The sequence below is a fragment of the Penicillium angulare genome, assembly GCF_028827245.1.
Source record: "Penicillium angulare strain IBT 27051 chromosome Unknown utg000004l_segment0_segment0, whole genome shotgun sequence".
Lineage (NCBI taxonomy): Eukaryota > Fungi > Ascomycota > Eurotiomycetes > Eurotiales > Aspergillaceae > Penicillium > Penicillium angulare.
In genome coordinates this window covers 4,741,672-4,758,747 of record NW_026623163.1, presented here as the reverse complement: position 1 = coordinate 4,758,747, position 17,076 = coordinate 4,741,672, and the positions used below count along the sequence as shown (strand labels likewise).

Below are 17,076 nucleotides of genomic sequence, written 5' to 3'. Positions count from 1 at the left end.
CGAATTAGTGTCCCCCACCGTAATGCAAAATATCACCGTAATGCAAAACACTTTCCCGCACGTCTTCTTCCCTCAATTATACATCCTTAACTATGGCCGATTTCTATGAAAATGAAGTATTTCGTATGGAAGAGGCTGTTGGATATGCCTCTACCCTCAAAAAGCCAAATTTGACGCAGATCGCGGAGGAATATGCTATTTCGTATTATACTCTGTACCGCCGAGTCCGTCAAAAATCAACGCCCAGAATTCAACGAAAACCACAAAATAAGGCTTTAAATGACGTCCAAGAGAAAGCTTTATCCTTCTGGATTCGATCATTGGATGAAGCTTTTATCCCTCCGACACCAAATATTATAGAACAGTGGGCAAATCTGACTCTTGCCCGATCGGGAACATCAGACCGAACAGTCGGAAAAAACTGGGTTTATCGCTTTATTCAACGTTTCCCGGATGTTGATTTTGAGATGAGACGACAGAAGGTTATAGATTCAAAAAGAATGAGCCACGAAGATGTTGCTATTCTAGAACATTGGTATGATTTATTAGACAAAATTCTTGATGGTGTACCAGAAAGGCTTGTCTATAATTTTGATGAAACTGGCTTCCAATTGGGCCAAGGACAAACTCAGAAAGTCTTTACACGTCATAAAACAAAGATTCCACGTCTTGCCGGTGAAGAACATGGAGAGCGAGTTACTGTCGCAGAATGTATTGCGGCTGATGGTTGGAGAATGGAACCCCTCGTTATCTTTAAAGGACGCCATCAAATGGAGGCTTGGTATGATACCAAATTACCTGAGGAGTGGATGACTGCAACTACTGAGAAAGGCTATATGGTTGATGAACTTGCTGTGCTTTGGATCAAAGAATTTGACCGTCAAACGCAGCATCGCGTTAAGCAAGGCGAGCAAAGAATTCTTTTAGTTGATGGCTGTGGCTCACATCTGACATTTGAATTCTTAAACTCTGCTGAAAAAGCTGGTATCAAGATCTTTGGTTTTCCACCAAATAAGACAAATTATATTCAACCTTTGGATGGTAAGCCATTTTTGGCTTATAAGGCTTATTTTCGTCAACAAAATAACCTCATTTCACAGTGGGGTGGGGGTCTTACAGCAAACAAAAACTCATTTCTCGAAGACCTTATGGGCTTTAGAGATAAAGCTTTGACACAGAGAGTTTGCCGAAATGCGTTTCGAGAACGAGGAATTTATCCAGTCAATGCTAAAATTGTCTGTCAAAAACTGGAAGATGCCCTTCCTCCTATCCCAGATATATCAATTGATCTTCGGGATCAAAAAACACCATCACCACCACTGGAAAATATACTATCTTCAAGTCTAGAGAATACACCTTCAAAGACTACAGAAGACGTCCAGAAACGCCGCAAAAAACTAGCTCCCTTAATGGAATTAGATAGTATTACACCTCGGCAAAAACGGACGTTAGATCAAATACTTACAGAGATGGATTTCCACGTTCAGGCGATTCAAAACGCATCTTCTACGATCGCAAAAATAGCCCAAATCCAGGCCCCACGGGCTAAAAAATCTACCAAACGGCGATTATTAAACCTCAAAGATGATGGAATTTTACGTGTTAAAGATGCAAATCGATCTATTGCTGAGCGACGTGCTAAGGAAGATGAAAAAGAGGATAGACGGGTGGCCAAAGATTTTAAAAAACGCTTTGGATTTGAACCTTCTCGACCCTCAACAGATAAATCACCTATTGTGTCTTCTACGCCGATTCTTGGAGATAATGGTGATATAATTGCATATCAAGATTCATTTAGTATTTAGTTTAAAAATTGATGTTTTGTTGCGTGTTTTGCATTACGGTGATATTTTGCATTACGGTGGGGGACACTAATTCGGGGTGGCCGAATTAGTGGCCGACGGCACGGCTACCTGCGAGTTCTTTTTTTGCCCGCGATTGGTGGATTGGTGGGGCACGCTGGCCTAGACACCTTGTGGCCTGTCTGCCTGAGGCCACAGCTTGACATGTGGTGGCCTCAGGTGTCTTACCCCAGCTCTCCACCGTCTGGCCAGGCTGGAGCTTCCGGACCATCAGAAACTCCACTGCGGATGCAGGTCATCATCCTTCTCGACATATTACGCTCAATCGGAGATTGAAGGGTGTCCGGTTGCACTATTCTCTGCACATCATGGCCCGGAGTCGGCCTGTGTCCGGTTGGACGCTATTCCTCTCTTTATTTGTCCTGATCGGGTGCATTGTTGTCCCCGGCTGTGAGTACCCTCTCTGTCAACATACCTGTACGAATTTGCTGAGGTTCCTAACTGACTAATTGCGTCTCAAAGTGACTGTCAAACACGAAAACTTCAAAACATGCGCCCAGTCCGGGTTCTGCAAGCGCAATCGTGCTCTCGCCGATGACGCCTCCGCACAGGGAACATCCTGGAGCTCTCCGTACGAGCTTGACTCGTCTACTTTACAGTTCAAGGACGGCCAGTTGACTGGCATCCTGATTAAAACCACCAGCGCAAGTGATAAGCTCCGCCTACCTATTATTGTTTCTTTTCTGGCATCCGGCTCCGCACGCGTCATCGTCGATGAAGAAAAACGCATGAAGGGTGAAATCGAAATTCGACACAACAGTAAGGTCAACAAGAAGCGATATGATGAAACTGAGAAATGGGTTCTTGTGGGTGGCTTGGAAGCCAGCAAGTCGGCTGCGTTGAACGCGGAAGCTGAGGCTGGTTTCACCAAGGTCCAGTATGGCCCAGGTGACAAGTTCCAGGCCATCATACGCCACGCCCCTTTCGAGGTTGAATTCCAGAGGGATGGACAGACTCATGTCCAGCTGAACCACCAAGGTCTGCTGAACATGGAGCACTGGCGCCCGAAGGTCGATAAAGAAGGAGACAGCGAATCCGGTGAAGATGAAAGTACTTGGTGGGAAGAAAGCTTTGGTGGAAACACTGACTCGAAGCCTCGTGGCCCGGAGAGTGTTGGAATTGACGTAACCTTCCCCGGTTATAGTCATGTCTTTGGAATTCCCGAGCACGCGGATTCTCTTTCCCTCCGCGAAACAAGGTAGACCACCACCTAGCTCGTTTTGCGTGACCTTGAACTAATTCTATTTTAGGGGCGGCCCTGGTAACCATGAGAACCCATACCGCATGTACAACTCTGATGTCTTCGAGTATGAGCTCAATAGCCCCATGACTCTATATGGAGCAATTCCATTCATGCAGGCCCACCGCAAGAACTCCACTGTTGGCGTCTTCTGGCTCAATGCAGCTGAGACCTGGGTTGACATCGTCAAGAAGCCCGCTTCCTCAAACCCCCTCTCATTGAGCGGCAGCTCCAAAACCAACACTCAAACTCACTGGTTTTCCGAGGCTGGTCGAATTGATCTCTTTGTCTTCCTTGGACCATCGCCCCAGGATATTAGCAAGACATACGGTCAGCTTACAGGTTATACTCAATTGCCCCAACATTTTGCAATTGCTTACCACCAGTGTCGCTGGAATTACATCACTGATGAGGATGTGAAGGATGTGGATGCCAAATTTGACAAGTACCAGATCCCATATGATGTGATCTGGCTGGACCTTGATTACACGGATGACCGCAAGTACTTCACTTGGGACCCGCTTACATTCCCCAACCCTAAGGGCATGCAGGAGAAGTTGGACGAGTCTGAGCGTAAGCTGGTGGTTCTAATTGACCCGCATATCAAGAACAAGGATGATTATTATGTTTCCAAGGAGCTTAACAGCAAGGGCCTAGCTGTTCAGAATAAGGACGGTGATGTATATGATGGTTGGTGCTGGCCAGGCTCTTCACACTGGGTCGATTGCTTCAATCCTGCAGCATTCACTTGGTGGAATAGTCTTCACAAATTCGACAAATTCCAAGGATCGCTGTCTAACTTGTTTATTTGGAACGACATGAACGAGCCGTCTGTTTTCAACGGTCCGGAAACTACCATGCCTAAGGACAACATCCACTACGGTAATTGGGAGCACCGTGATATCCATAATGTCAACGGTATCACGCTTGTGAATGCTACATACCAGGCATTGTTGGAGCGCAAGAAGGGCGAGGTCCGCCGACCGTTTATTCTGACCCGCTCATACTATGCAGGTGCCCAACGCATGTCCGCCATGTGGACCGGAGACAACCAGGCCACATGGGATCACTTAGCTATATCTTTGCCAATGGTTCTCACCAACGGCATTGCCGGGTTTCCTTTCGCCGGTGCTGATGTTGGTGGCTTCTTCCACAACCCAGACAAAGAGCTGCTGTCGCGATGGTACCAAGCTGGAATTTGGTACCCTTTCTTCCGTGCTCATGCTCATATTGATACTCGACGCCGTGAACCTTACTTGATCAGTGAGCCCCACCGAACTATTATCTCTCAGGCTATCCGCCTGAGGTATCAGCTTCTGCCAGCTTGGTACACTGCATTCCACGAGGCCTCGATCAATGGCACGCCAATCGTGCGTCCTCAGTACTACGAGTTCCCCGATGATGAGCAGGGCTTTGCTATCGATGACCAGCTGTATCTTGGTAATACCGGTCTCCTAGCCAAGCCCGTGGTGACTGAGAATACACTCACCACTGATATCTATATCTCCGATGGTGAGAAGTATTATGACTACTTCGATTATACCGTCTACCAGGGCGCAGGCAAGAAGCATACCGTACCTGCTCCCGAGGATAAGATTCCCCTCCTGATCCAAGGCGGCCATGTTATCCCTCGCAGGGACCGCCCTCGCCGCAGCAGCGCTCTTATGCGCTGGGATCCATACACTCTCATTTTGACTCTCAATAAAAACGGAGAAGCCGATGGCACCCTCTACGTTGATGACGGCGAGACGTTCGACTATGAACGCGGCGGCTACATTCACCGTCAATTCCAGTTCCGTGACTCTATCCTCTCATCTGAGGACCTTGTAGCCAAGGGACCTAAGACGGCCGAATACTTGAAGACAATGGCCGGCGTGACGGTGGAGCGCGTTGTAGTGGTTGACCCACCCAAGGCTTGGAAGGATAAGAGCACAGTTACCGTCATCGAAGATGGCGCAAAGGCTGCCTCCACCTCCTCGCTCGAGTATTTTGAGCAACAGGGTAACAAGGCATCGTACGCTGTTGTCAAGAGCCCGAATGTTGGCATTGGAAAGTCGTGGCGGATAGAATTCTGAGAAGTTTTTCATTCTCGGAAATGATATACATGCAGCAATACATTGTCCTAACACCCATTGATGTGATAAAGCAGATTTTGATAGCATACGAACATCGTTTGATTTAGTTCATTCCTTTTTCCCAGCCTTCTAAAGAGTTCTAAACAGACCAAGCCTTGGCCTTGCACCGTAGATCTATACCAAGTGTCATTGAGCCGAACGCCGAAAAAATGTCGAGTGCGAATCATCTCAATTATCGTTCCATTATCGTTTCACTGTCATTCCGTTCTCACTCCACCATCATTCCACTTCGTGTCTCTCTGCGTAAACCCGGCATTTATTCGCTTCGTCGTCCTCAACCTCCAATAAAAGTGTCCCATTCCTAGACACATACCAGCCCACTGAGTTCGAGCCGATACTTTCCCACACGCCTTGGGCGTAGAGGGAGGAAGCCGGATTTTCGGGATAGTGATTGTTGAATGTTTCCATGATTTTATTGTTGGCTCTCTCCAGGGCACTGTAGACTCCCTCGATTATAAATTCCGACTCGGCAGCGACCATCTTTCTTTCGTGAGCGACAATAAAGACCGCGAATAATTTATCTTGTGAGGCAACACTTTCTCTTTCAGCCTCTTCATCATGGGCCTTCTTGACTTCGGCTAGTAGCTCTTGTGGAAATTTGGGTTCAACAAGCGTATTATCGGCGTATTCCATCATTTTGACTGATGATGTTTTCTTCGTTCTGGTTCTTCTTCTTTTTCTGGAAGTAAAAAGAAAATTGTCGAGGGGAGAACGATTCAAATGTTCTTTGAGCTGGAGATAGTACACCATCCTATTTCTGCAAGTAGCAAAAAGAAGCCCAAGTCAACAACAAAGAATGACGTGAAAATAGCATAGCCTAACACTCCCTAATGGACTGCTCTCAATCCGATTCAATACATGGTTCCTAACCTAGAAGTACATCGTTCCCCAAGGCACATCAAAACTCAATATATGTCCATTCCAAGGATTATATACTAATATTTCCATATATTTTACATTGCATGACTTAAATTATTTACTCCTCATCAACTTGAAAATCATTCACAGAAACGGTAATTTCTTCCCCCTCTTCACTCCAAGCTGTCAACCTCAAAAGTCCCCTCGCATTCACACTCCATTCAACCACATTTTCACAGTCTTCCTCGGCATTCGCAGTATGAGACTCTGCCACAGTTCCTGATTCAAAGAAATTGGTCCAGCCATCAACCTGATCAAACCAGTCACACGCTTCTGTCATGAACAGATCCATTGCCGCGTTGTTGGCAGCCTCGAGATCTTCAAATATTCCACCACCCCCGGGGTTGGACATGGGGCGGTTGTCGTCGTGTATGACGGCAAACTTGTATTGGCATGGCTCGTCTGTTTCTGTGTTGTGATGTGCTGCATTCACTCTTTCGATGATGGATGGGGGGTATTTGTTGGCGCCGTGGGAGGCCATTTTCTTTAAATGTGGGGGTTTGGGGTTGAAGTGGATCGGGGTTTCTCAGGATGTCGGGGGTTGACAGATAATTGATATTTTCTGAGATCGGAGGGTTTCAGAATTGACTTTTGGGAGGAATTGTTGGAGCTTGGAATTGAAGAAATGTTTTGGCCGAGCTGAACCTCCTGGTGGGGCTCGGAGCGGCTAAGATTGAGTTTCTACTGCAGGACACTCCGATTGTCACAGCAACAATCTGGGAGTAAAGAGTTAAGAGTGCCACTTCTCGGAATCCACATTGTCTTCAATTATGCAACGTGCTTTCCCTCACAAGTATGTATGGCAAGGTAAAGAGCCTTGACAAACCAAGTTTCGCTTGGCAGAATCGTCAGAGCGGCCTCTGTATCACTCACTATGTAGTAGGAGTTCTGCTAGCTAGCTCTTTACTATAATGACCAATGATATGCCTGGCTAACGAAATTGTAACCTATGTTATACATATGCTGGAATATTCAGCCTGATCGTTGTTATTGTAGGCTCAGTAATACTCGCTGGTCAGACCTGAAGGGCCTGGCCAACTTCGGCAGGGAATATGAAAGCAGATGGTCAAGGATGGCTATGACGACAGGCTGAAGAACATAGATCATTTTGAACCAAAAATGGCCATGTGTGTATGTCTCGCCTTATTTTGTCGGCTAGTCCGAGTCACATATGAGTTTTAGCATGGTGGAATGTTATTACTTGGCTCCTTGTCAGCATTGAGCTCTTGCTCCCATGCTTTCAAACTTGTCTCCAAGATGCTGTAACCCCAGAAAAGTGATGGATTTTGATTAGTTGAATTCAAATATTCTATTACCGATGTATCTCGTTTATTCGAACATTGAATTTTTGGGGGGTTTTGTGGCATGTCTCAGAATACACAATTGGGATCCATCCTTATACTCCGTCGAGAACTAAGTATGTCGAGCTAACATTTGAAGCATTTAAGGATCTATATTAGGACCCTGGCGATCAAACCTGAAAATTCTCCAAATAGATGAGACATGTTCATCAGTTCATCGTTGATATATACATCATCCTACTTATCATCCCGAAATACAAGGCTGGAGATTGGTATTTATAGCTTGCCCTTTTGCGTGATGATCGACAGGGTGCTGACATAATGGGGGCGAGAAAAAAGCCGCTTGCATCTCGTGGGCCGCGTTGGGGCTGACTGGTTCTCCCTTTTGGTTCCCCCCATTCTTGTCCCTGTTCCTTGACCCCATCCGAGGTACCTGGTTGTCGCTCGCTTTTGGATTTCTCTGAGATTCTCGCCTATAAACCTCCATTCAACTCAATCGATAAAGTCCTCGTTAAATCGTTGGATTTTATGTTCCCCGTAGGCCGCGGAACGTTTCAACCCGCATCATGAATGTCATTCACCTCGCAATTGAATATGGGGCGCCTGTTTTGTTAGTTGAAATTTCTTCAATACCATAGATCGCGAATCAATGCTAATAATTATATCTTTATAGCCTCATCACATCGCCCCTTACCTCCTACCTCGACCAGATCCTCAGCATTCATCGCTCGAGGAGCTCAGCGGGGTTTTCACTCGACATTCCTCTGATCATGCTGGTCGCGTCGATCTTGAAGTAGGATTCCCATCTCCGATCTCACCAAATACATATCCTGACTCATTGCTTTCTACAGAGTCTTCTATTGGTGGGGAGAATACTATTCTAACGCCCTCCTGGCGCAAGCCGTTGTCATGATCGGCACACAGTTGGTGTTACTGAAAGTGGCACTGGACAACCGACCGAAATCTGGAGTCGAGCACACACCCTTCAGCGGTGCTGGTGCCGGCGGATTCCCGCGGCCCTATGCTTTCTGGCAATGGCGCAACACTCAGCCGTAGGTTTCCCGGGCAAATGAAACAGCGCGTGTACAGGATGATACTGACAAATTACAATCTAGATACTGGATGACCATGGTATACTTCGTCGCCGTTCTATTCGTCCTCCACATCACTCCTCTCTCCAACATCCCAACCTACATCAGCATCCTAGGCGCTGTCGGTCTCGCCGTCGAGGCCACTCTGCCCATTCCTCAGATTCTGGCAAACCACCGTGCTGGCTCATGCAAGGGTTTCCGTGTCTCTGTCTTGGCTGCGTGGCTCATTGGTGATACTTGCAAGATGGGTTATTTCTTCGCCAGCTCGGAGCCCATCCCATGGACTTTCAAGCTGTGTGGTATTTTCCAGTGTATCTGTGACTTCTACTTGGGTGCCCAGTACTTCCTTTACACCCGCAACAATGGTAAGAAGCCTGCCGGCAGCGACCGCGGAGAAGATGAGCAAGAATTGGTCGAGCGGGAAGGAAGACACGAGGAGGAGGATGAGCGCTGGGACGCCGGCGAGAAGGATATTCGCATGACTTAAAATAGTCGCTTTCTTGTTCCTTCTTTTCTGGTACATATATTTCCTGTAAATAGAGGAGATCCATCCAAGTCATAGCGACTATAGATTTGTAATAATTCGGAATGACACGACAACTTATACTTCAAATTTCTTTTCTATGTGTAGATAGGAGCTTTTGCTTGGTTTCTCTGAAGTAAGTATTGATACCTTTACTATGCATATATTTCAAGTTAAAAAAACAGTTGCTTAATCCTACGATCCATCACTCAATCTGCTCTACCTGAGGTCCCAATTCCGTCTTGACCTCTGCCCTTGCATTCTCAACTTCCTGCTCATCCATCGCAATGAAACGAACAGGCCGTTTAACCTGAGTAGCCTCCTTATCTAGGAACACCCAGAAACGAAGATCCTCCTTAAAGACAGTATCAATGTCTTCGAGCTTCCTGTTGGCAGTCTCCGGATAGAACAAGAAGATAATTGGAATAGAAAAGAAGTTCAAAAATGCCCAAATAAGATAGAACCTCCATTTGAGATTCTGGATTCCAATTGGGGTAATCTGCACAACCATGTAATTGACAGCCCACTGAGCCGCTACACTGGCTGATGATCCCATCATACGCATATGCAGCGAGTTGATTTCAGTGTTGTACAGCCATGCTGTACCTTGCCAGCCTACCCCGAAGAAAGCGTAGAAAAGGAAGATCATGGATACTGATGCGGCGCCATAGCTGTATGTCTGTTGGCTATCGTCGCTCATTTGATTCGCTCGAATTAAGAGCATGAGAACGAAATAGCACACGAAACTTCCGGAAGATCCTAGTATATAATGTCAGCATGAAACTTTTGAGATAAGAAGTAAATAGTGTCTTTGCGTACCAACTAGCATTGCTCCTCGACGACCCCATTTATCAATCAGCATCATACCCAGGTATGAGAAGAAAATGTAGTGTATGGAGTTGACGGCGGTGAGTAGTCGAGCAAGCTTCTCCTTTAGACCGACGGAATTTACCAGGACAGTGGGTAGGTAATAGGATGTAGCGTTGATACCTGATAGCTGGACAATGATTTGGGTTCCCAGACCGAGAAAAAAGCGCCTCAAGGTGCCAGGTCCATTTGCTTGACCCTTCAGCAGCATCTTCCAGGACACTTTATTTTCCATATCTGCCTGATATGCGTGTAGAATCTCATTCCGTTCCGCAATAACAGTAGGTGAATTGATAGATGCTTCCTTTCCTTGAAGATGAGCCAGCACGAAATCCGCTTCGTTGATTCGGTTCTTAGAAATCAGCCATCTTGGAGAATCAGGAAGCCAAGGTGCCGTAGACAGAATAACTATCCCGAAAAGCAACTGCAGCGCCAACGGAAAGCGCCAGTTAACACTTCCTTCAACGTACGAAAAGCCAAAGGTAACCCAGTTGGCTAAGCAGAACCCAGCGACGTTAACGACCAGGCCCAATACTACCAATTTACCACGCCAGCTGGCTTTTGTTGTCTCACTCTGCCAGACGGGGCAAGTTGCTGTATTCAACCCATTACCGAGTCCTGCAACTAAGCGTCCGACGATCATATGTGGGACGCTGTATGCTGTGATCTGAAGTATGGCACCGATCATCATCACGACTGTTCCCCAAATAACAGCGCTTCGTCGACCAAGCCAGGACCCAATAGCGGATCCGGCTACAGCACCGAAAAAGCACCCGACATCATAAAGTGATGTGATGGTACCCTGCATATTGGCGTCAGGATTGCCCATAGTGTCCAAAAAATCTTTCGTCACAATGATACCACCTGGTAATGCCAGTGAGTCAGTATCAACTCTATAAATGTCATGGATTGCTTTTCACATACTGAAAACAGCCTGATCGTACCCGAACAGGGCCATAGCTGATGTACAACATACTGTAATCCATACTAGAAGGGATGTACCCCTGCAGCCGAGGTAAGGCCTCAACATTTTGAATCACTGCTTATCGAAAGTTCAATCCGTAGTAGTATTTGAGAGTTCCCTGGCCGCGGCATATATATACGCAAAGGAGAAGAACATTCGAAGGAAAATTGTGGAATTAACTGGATCAAAGCTCGGGAAGGCTCCTTTTGAAAAGTTCTCCACAATTCCCCAGTCCGGGGAACATATTAAGATGGCGCGACGCGGAGCTGCAGCACCCGCTGTGGTTGGATAGAATCCTAAGTTCTCCTCAATTGTTGCCGATCTGGATGCGTCCTTACGGGAAAGACACGGACCGACGAGCACTGAAGCAGCGCAAAGTCGGCAAGAAGCCGAGGGAGAAGGGTAATCGGATAAGGTGTGGGGCAAGTATACGATGGAGTAGTACGATGACATGCGGAGATCTAGTACTTTCATGTACTAAAATTGATTAAAAATTCACATAAAAGAGGACGAGACAGTGACAGCCCAGCTTTCTAATAAATCGCATATTTCAACCACAGAATATCGAAGGTCGTAGAACTCTACTGGGAGCGCAGACTCGTGCACTGGAGTGCGATGTTCCGCGACGGCTGTTCGAATAACGGTTTCAAACAATTTGGCTAGACGCCAGCGTTGGCTGCAGATATGTAAACTATACGCCAATGAGTGCAAATTGACCGAAACATCGGCAAGCAGACACTTGGTATGAACTGTGGAAGTTTGTCGACAGTTAGTATAAATTGTCTTTATGGGAGACTCTGGGACATAAGGGATATTAGGACGTACCGATATAGAATCGAGCAGCTGTGAATATTGGAAGAACTAAACAAGGGCTGCAGTTTCTGAGCTCGTTGTCTTCCATTCGTCGAATTTTGGCAGCCATATTTTCGCACGCGTACATGCAGCGGTGATTAGCGTACGGCCACTGGGAATACGTTAGTTCAGCATGGTATTTCGTAAGATCTCGGATGAAAGACATACTGGCTCTGACTCAGCTCCGATTTCTGGAGGTAAGGAAGTCTGTGATTGCAATAGTACAATCACTGCCCTAAATTTTGTTAGCGAGTGTAGAGCAACTAGGCGAGTATCTATAAGGGTATGTAAGTCACTAACATATTGAGAACACAATTGGTCAATATAATAAATGGTTCCATCTCAGCACGGGCGTCCAGAGGGTACTCAGTGTTAATAAGTCTGAAAACTGAAGCAACGAATTCTTCCCTCCAAATGGTGAGTCTCTCATCAAATCTCTGGGCAGCACTTTGCCATTCCAGCCCACCTATCATATTACCACTTTCTCGCACAGTTTGCTGGAAGTTATGTACGGCCCCGAGTTCAATTGTGCATAGATTTATACACATGGAAAATCCAGAAGAGTATCGTAGATTGTGAACAGGTACATCTTCCCTGAATGGATTGTCTAAAGCCCAAGCTGTCTCGCTCCCTGGCAAATTGACAGTAGCAGTGATCGGAAGCGTGGCAAAGGGACTAGTTGAACCAAGAGCAAAAATGCTTTCGAGCATTTCAGTTGTCCAAAAGGCTCTAATCCGCTCCTCTCGGTCTATTGCTGGGTTGATCGCAAATGTATCGAATGGTTCTGACGAAAGCCGGGATATTTGAGCTTTCGTGACACCTGCAATTGTTGACAAGCCAAGCCGCTGTGACATTCTAAAGTAACTATATATCAGCATCCATGGATATATTAATTGTATTTTAAGCTTCATAGAACAAAAAAAACCGATCTATGAGCATGATTCCGGGGTCACCTTTTGCATATGGCGATTAGATGGCCGCACTCTGACCATTTCCCTTCGCCCCATGTGAGCATCGCTAAAATGAGCAGAGCCTGCAAAGAAGAAAATTTTGAAGACGCCATCGCATTTAGAATGACTTCTTCATGTAATTTTTTTGAATGCGTCTGCTTTTGCTCAGTAAGCATCCCTGGCATATCCCAGATAGTGACTGCCATGATTGCCTTTTGAATCAATGTCTGACCCGGCAGCGTAGTCGAGAAGGCATTGACCACAGTTGTCCGATGCAAAACAGGAAACCAAGATTGGTAGCTCCGTAGCCATGACTCTTGTAGTTCATATTCGAGAGTCTCTTCAGTAGGGCTTCCTAAGGTGACTGGAGCATAGGCGTCGTGATTTAGACGGGGGTCGTCTGGCCGAGGAACATGCACGCGCTCCACATTATCGTAACCGACTTGAGGTACCGCTGAGACGATAGATGATTCAATATTTGTTTCAGTATCAGAATGCGCCGGTTCAATATGCCGAGGTCGCTCGTAAGATAATTGGCCCACTACCTCGTCCATTCTTCTCTCTAAGTCGTCTGCAGGCAAGTCAGTAATAGCCAAAAGCTATAGTCTGGACGGAACCCTTTACCGACACGCTTCTCCAATTGAGATACGTAGCCCGCTCTCAAGCCCGGCCGATGATCTCTTGCCTTGTATTGACAATCAAAATTACTCTTTTCGCATAGTCCGCATTTTGGACGTCGCCGGTCGCATGCAACCTTGCGATGTCGGCATACCAGACAACTAAAATTTTATCCTCGAGTTAACAACATAAGTACCAATCAGGTCACAGTACTTACGCCAATTTCTTTTCTCCTTCGGGCGCCATGTGGTTGTTGTGCATAAGTTCAAATCAGGAGCAGAAAATCCCGGTTCCGTGTCAGGGCCGATAAAGGCGGGCATTTGCGGGGATATCCGAGTCCATCCCCACAACATGACGGGCGACGATACATTGATAGCGTCCAGCGGGGGAAAAAAGGGTTTTGACCAGCAAAAGACTAAGATACCGGTGATACACTAACAGCCGCCATACTTTAAGTTAGTAATATACTCAGATTGCTGTATACCACTATATCACGATTTCTGGTTTATATAGTTAATAACGTACAATAAACGATATAATAACGATTCAATTGCATTACCATTACATCGCCGTATGTATAGCTATAAATTCTTCTCCTTCTCCTTCTCCTTCTCCTACGTCTACTCCTGCGCCTACCCCTGTAGCTGTGATATCTTCTTTCAAGACTGGCTAGGTATATAATCATGTGTGTAACCTGTAGTTGACTGGGGTTGCTAGGGTTCTATATATTTTACTGTAGTATGGCCATGTATCAAGTTAATAAGGAGTTTACATTACATATAACGGTCTGCTAGGCGGTACTAGGCGGTAAAAATGCTAAATTCTGATTAGCCCCAAAAACGTTTTTTCCCCGCTGGACGTTATCGTCGCCCGTAAACATGCGAGCCGCGCAGTAGACGGACCGACGCCGTTGGTAACATTGGAGCATCGCTACCCGATACCTTGGAAAATTGGGACTCGTGAGTTAGATCGAAATGGATTTCCCGGTTTTTAAGGAACCCGGAGGAGCCTTGCTCACGCGTTTACTCATCTGGGTTTTGAAAGTCACTTCAAGCCGCTAAACTAGAACGACAGAAACTATGACTGTCTCCAAGCTCAAAACGCCCGACCATATTGATCGATTGGCACGAAAGGTCCAAGGTATGAGCCAGAGAGATATGAGATCAAATCTGTGAACATTAATTAACTAGCTACTAGCACTGATCAAAAATAATGATGCCAGTCATCGAGTTTTGATCGGAGTGTCCGGTATCCCGGGGTCAGGTAAAACGACCCTTGCCTCAGCCGTGGCGGAACGAGTCAATCAATTGGAAGATGCGAATAAAGATTTTGCCGTTTGCATTCCAATGGACGGTTATCATTTATCAAGGGCACAATTGGCAGCGATGCCAGATCCTGCCACTGCAATCCACCGCCGTGGTGCTGCGTTCACGTTCGACGCAGAAGGGTTTTACAAACTGGTGCAGTCGCTACGAAAGCCAAATACTCCAGAATCCCCCAATGTCTATGCTGCGAGCTTCGACCATGCTATCAAGGATCCAGTGGCAGATGATATCGCCATCTTGCCAACATCTAAAGTTGTGGTTTTGGAAGGTCTCTATCTCGGCCTGAACCGAGAGCCCTGGAGTTTAGCTGCCGCGCTGATGGATGAACTGTGGTTTATTGATGTGGATCGAGAAGTTGCACGCGCGAGACTAGTCAAGCGTCATGTTACTTCTGGGATTGTACCGGATATTGCGGCGGCCGAGCATCGGATTTCTAGTACGGATTTCTTGAATGCGGATGATATTATGGAGAATCGATTGCCTGCACAAGAGCTGATACCCGGTGGTTAAGTCGAGATACAGTCATATAGAATTATGAATGGCCGGTCTTAGTGATACCATTGAATGAAGACGAAATTGAATCAAATTTCAGGTATCATAAAGCTGAATACACATTAGGAATGAGTTCTAGCACGGTTGTTTGGTGGAATTGCTTAAATCTGTGGAAGCTCCCCGCTTCGGGAAATGATGGAATGTATAATCAACTGCCCCGCGATGAACCGCGTCGCCCCACACGATCACTTTTCTTCAGCAATCAACCCATAAACTGCTAATATACACTACACAATGGCTTCTGTACCTACCATTCGTATCGGATATGTGCCTGGTATGTCTCCGAGCCACCTAATCGGAGTTCCTAAGCTAACATATCTACTCCGTGCAGAGCACTACCTGACCCCACTCCATCTCGCTTTGCGATCGCAAGCTGTTGCTTCACTCCCATTCAAGGTCACCCTCACCCCCTTCCCTTCCGGAACGGGTCATATGATCACCTCACTCCGCGGAAATGAAATCGACATTGGTATTGGTTTGACCGAGGGCTGGGTAGCTGGCCTGGCCGGCAAGCAGCAAGCACAAAGCACCGGTGATGGAGGATATAAGGTTGTTGGTCACTGGGTGGACAACCCTCTCAGATGGGCTATTGTCACCGGTCGCAACCGTAACGAGACCAATAGCGTCTCTGACCTGAAGGATTCCAGAGTTGGCGTCAGTCGTCTTGGAAGGTAAGACCCCCGCCAGGATATCGCCCACATTCTACTGGGGATCGACAAAGGAATGCGTAGAAGAAGGATTCACTAACGATGGACGTGTCGATAGTGGCTCCCACATCATGTCTTTTGTCCTCGCTCAACAACAAGGATGGAAGTCCGACTCATTGACATCTGTCCCATTGGGTCCCTTTGGCGCGCTCCGGGATGGCGTCACTGGCAAAGATGAAGCTAAGCTAGAACAAGCACCTACTCCCACAGCCGAGTTCTTCATGTGGGAACACTTCACAACCAAACCATTCTTTCACCCAACAGCGGAAAAGCCTGATGTGCCATTAAAGAAGATCGGCGAAATCTTTACTCCCTGGCCTTCTTGGATGATCGTGGCATCTACTGCTCTCTTCCCTAGCCCCGAAACCGATGTGCGGCTCATGCAGCTCTTCGAGGCTTTAGACATGGGAATTAAGGAGTTCGAGGCTGATACTGATCAGGTGGTACAGTTGCTGGGTACCGGTGAGCTTGGTTGCACATACATTGAGGAGGATGCCACTGAGTGGCTGAAGGATGTTAAGTTTACCAGTGGCGTTCGCGGTGTAGATAGTGGAATTATTAACGGCGTCGTGGATGTGCTCAAGGTAGCAGGTGTCATTGATTCTGAAATGGACAATGGCGACGCTATTAAGCGGGTCATTGGTATTCCTCGATAAGTCTTTGCGCCAATTTGATAAAAAGTCTAGAATACGTCAATAGTGCGAAGAATATACAAGATGTACAAAGATTACACAAAGCATTTTTATTTGGCAGGCATTTGTTTATGCTTATGAAGTGATTCATTACTTAGTTCTCGACATCGGAACTTCGGCAGCGAAGATTCAGAAAGGGTTTATGTACCAGTCTCAATGTCAAGGGATCCTATTTGTCTCAGATCAACCGAGATGAAGTGGAGCCACTTGGTTTGACCTCCTTGTCCATTGAAGGATATCCTTGCGAGCTAATCTTCCCCGATTCTTCAAAATTAGCAATTTTACAAAATTTTAAAATCAAGGTTTTCAAAACAGAACACATTCTTAACTGAGCCCTTTCACTTAATTTTTCATCAGTTAATCCAAACTTGATTCTCGTCTCTGTATAATAGCGAAAAGGACAATTTTGAGTTCTTAGTGGGGCGTTCTCTGATTCATGGGGGGTTTGGACCCTGAAGCCAAGAACTTGGCAATCTTTA

At 46.4% G+C, this 17,076-nt stretch overlaps 10 protein-coding genes across 10 annotated transcripts; 5 read left to right on the top strand and 5 right to left on the bottom strand.

Annotated features, from left to right (window-relative positions):
• Positions 1-92: 92 nt before the first annotated feature.
• On the top strand, positions 93-1,805 carry N7478_005666 (transposase; the record flags this gene model as incomplete). Its single annotated transcript, XM_056921880.1, has 1 exon — positions 93-1,805. The coding sequence occupies one exon, from the start codon at positions 93-95 to the stop codon at positions 1,803-1,805; it is 1,713 nt and encodes a 570-aa protein (XP_056779917.1).
• Positions 1,806-2,170: 365 nt separating this feature from the next.
• On the top strand, positions 2,171-5,177 carry N7478_005665 (glucan 1,3-alpha-glucosidase ROT2; the record flags this gene model as incomplete). Its single annotated transcript, XM_056921879.1, has 3 exons — positions 2,171-2,252; positions 2,325-3,060; positions 3,113-5,177. 3 exons carry the CDS (start codon positions 2,171-2,173, stop codon positions 5,175-5,177), a joined length of 2,883 nt encoding a protein of 960 aa, XP_056779916.1.
• Positions 5,178-5,456: 279 nt separating this feature from the next.
• N7478_005664 (uncharacterized protein) lies at positions 5,457-5,873 on the bottom strand (the record flags this gene model as incomplete). Its single annotated transcript, XM_056921878.1, has 1 exon — positions 5,457-5,873. One exon carries the CDS (start codon positions 5,871-5,873, stop codon positions 5,457-5,459), a length of 417 nt encoding a protein of 138 aa, XP_056779915.1.
• Positions 5,874-6,213: 340 nt separating this feature from the next.
• Positions 6,214-6,636, bottom strand: N7478_005663 (uncharacterized protein; the record flags this gene model as incomplete). The annotated part of the gene is made up of 1 exon (XM_056921877.1): positions 6,214-6,636. One exon carries the CDS (start codon positions 6,634-6,636, stop codon positions 6,214-6,216), a length of 423 nt encoding a protein of 140 aa, XP_056779914.1.
• Positions 6,637-8,022: 1,386 nt separating this feature from the next.
• Positions 8,023-9,034, top strand: N7478_005662 (PQ-loop repeat-containing protein; the record flags this gene model as incomplete). The annotated part of the gene is made up of 4 exons (XM_056921876.1): positions 8,023-8,066; positions 8,130-8,249; positions 8,308-8,508; positions 8,572-9,034. The coding sequence occupies 4 exons, from the start codon at positions 8,023-8,025 to the stop codon at positions 9,032-9,034; spliced, it is 828 nt and encodes a 275-aa protein (XP_056779913.1).
• Positions 9,035-9,275: 241 nt separating this feature from the next.
• On the bottom strand, positions 9,276-10,895 carry N7478_005661 (sugar porter family MFS transporter; the record flags this gene model as incomplete). The annotated part of the gene is made up of 3 exons (XM_056921875.1): positions 9,276-9,829; positions 9,890-10,801; positions 10,862-10,895. 3 exons carry the CDS (start codon positions 10,893-10,895, stop codon positions 9,276-9,278), a joined length of 1,500 nt encoding a protein of 499 aa, XP_056779912.1.
• A 501-nt stretch (positions 10,896-11,396) lies between these two features.
• Positions 11,397-12,607, bottom strand: N7478_005660 (fungal specific transcription factor domain-containing protein; the record flags this gene model as incomplete). The annotated part of the gene is made up of 2 exons (XM_056921874.1): positions 11,397-11,577; positions 12,054-12,607. The coding sequence occupies 2 exons, from the start codon at positions 12,605-12,607 to the stop codon at positions 11,397-11,399; spliced, it is 735 nt and encodes a 244-aa protein (XP_056779911.1).
• Positions 12,608-12,702: 95 nt separating this feature from the next.
• Positions 12,703-13,567, bottom strand: N7478_005659 (Zn(II)2Cys6 transcription factor; the record flags this gene model as incomplete). Its single annotated transcript, XM_056921873.1, has 3 exons — positions 12,703-13,274; positions 13,328-13,482; positions 13,539-13,567. The coding sequence occupies 3 exons, from the start codon at positions 13,565-13,567 to the stop codon at positions 12,703-12,705; spliced, it is 756 nt and encodes a 251-aa protein (XP_056779910.1).
• An 833-nt stretch (positions 13,568-14,400) lies between these two features.
• On the top strand, positions 14,401-15,156 carry N7478_005658 (uncharacterized protein; the record flags this gene model as incomplete). The annotated part of the gene is made up of 2 exons (XM_056921872.1): positions 14,401-14,461; positions 14,519-15,156. 2 exons carry the CDS (start codon positions 14,401-14,403, stop codon positions 15,154-15,156), a joined length of 699 nt encoding a protein of 232 aa, XP_056779909.1.
• A 276-nt stretch (positions 15,157-15,432) lies between these two features.
• N7478_005657 (uncharacterized protein) lies at positions 15,433-16,561 on the top strand (the record flags this gene model as incomplete). The annotated part of the gene is made up of 3 exons (XM_056921871.1): positions 15,433-15,472; positions 15,530-15,869; positions 15,964-16,561. 3 exons carry the CDS (start codon positions 15,433-15,435, stop codon positions 16,559-16,561), a joined length of 978 nt encoding a protein of 325 aa, XP_056779908.1.
• Positions 16,562-17,076: the final 515 nt, after the last annotated feature.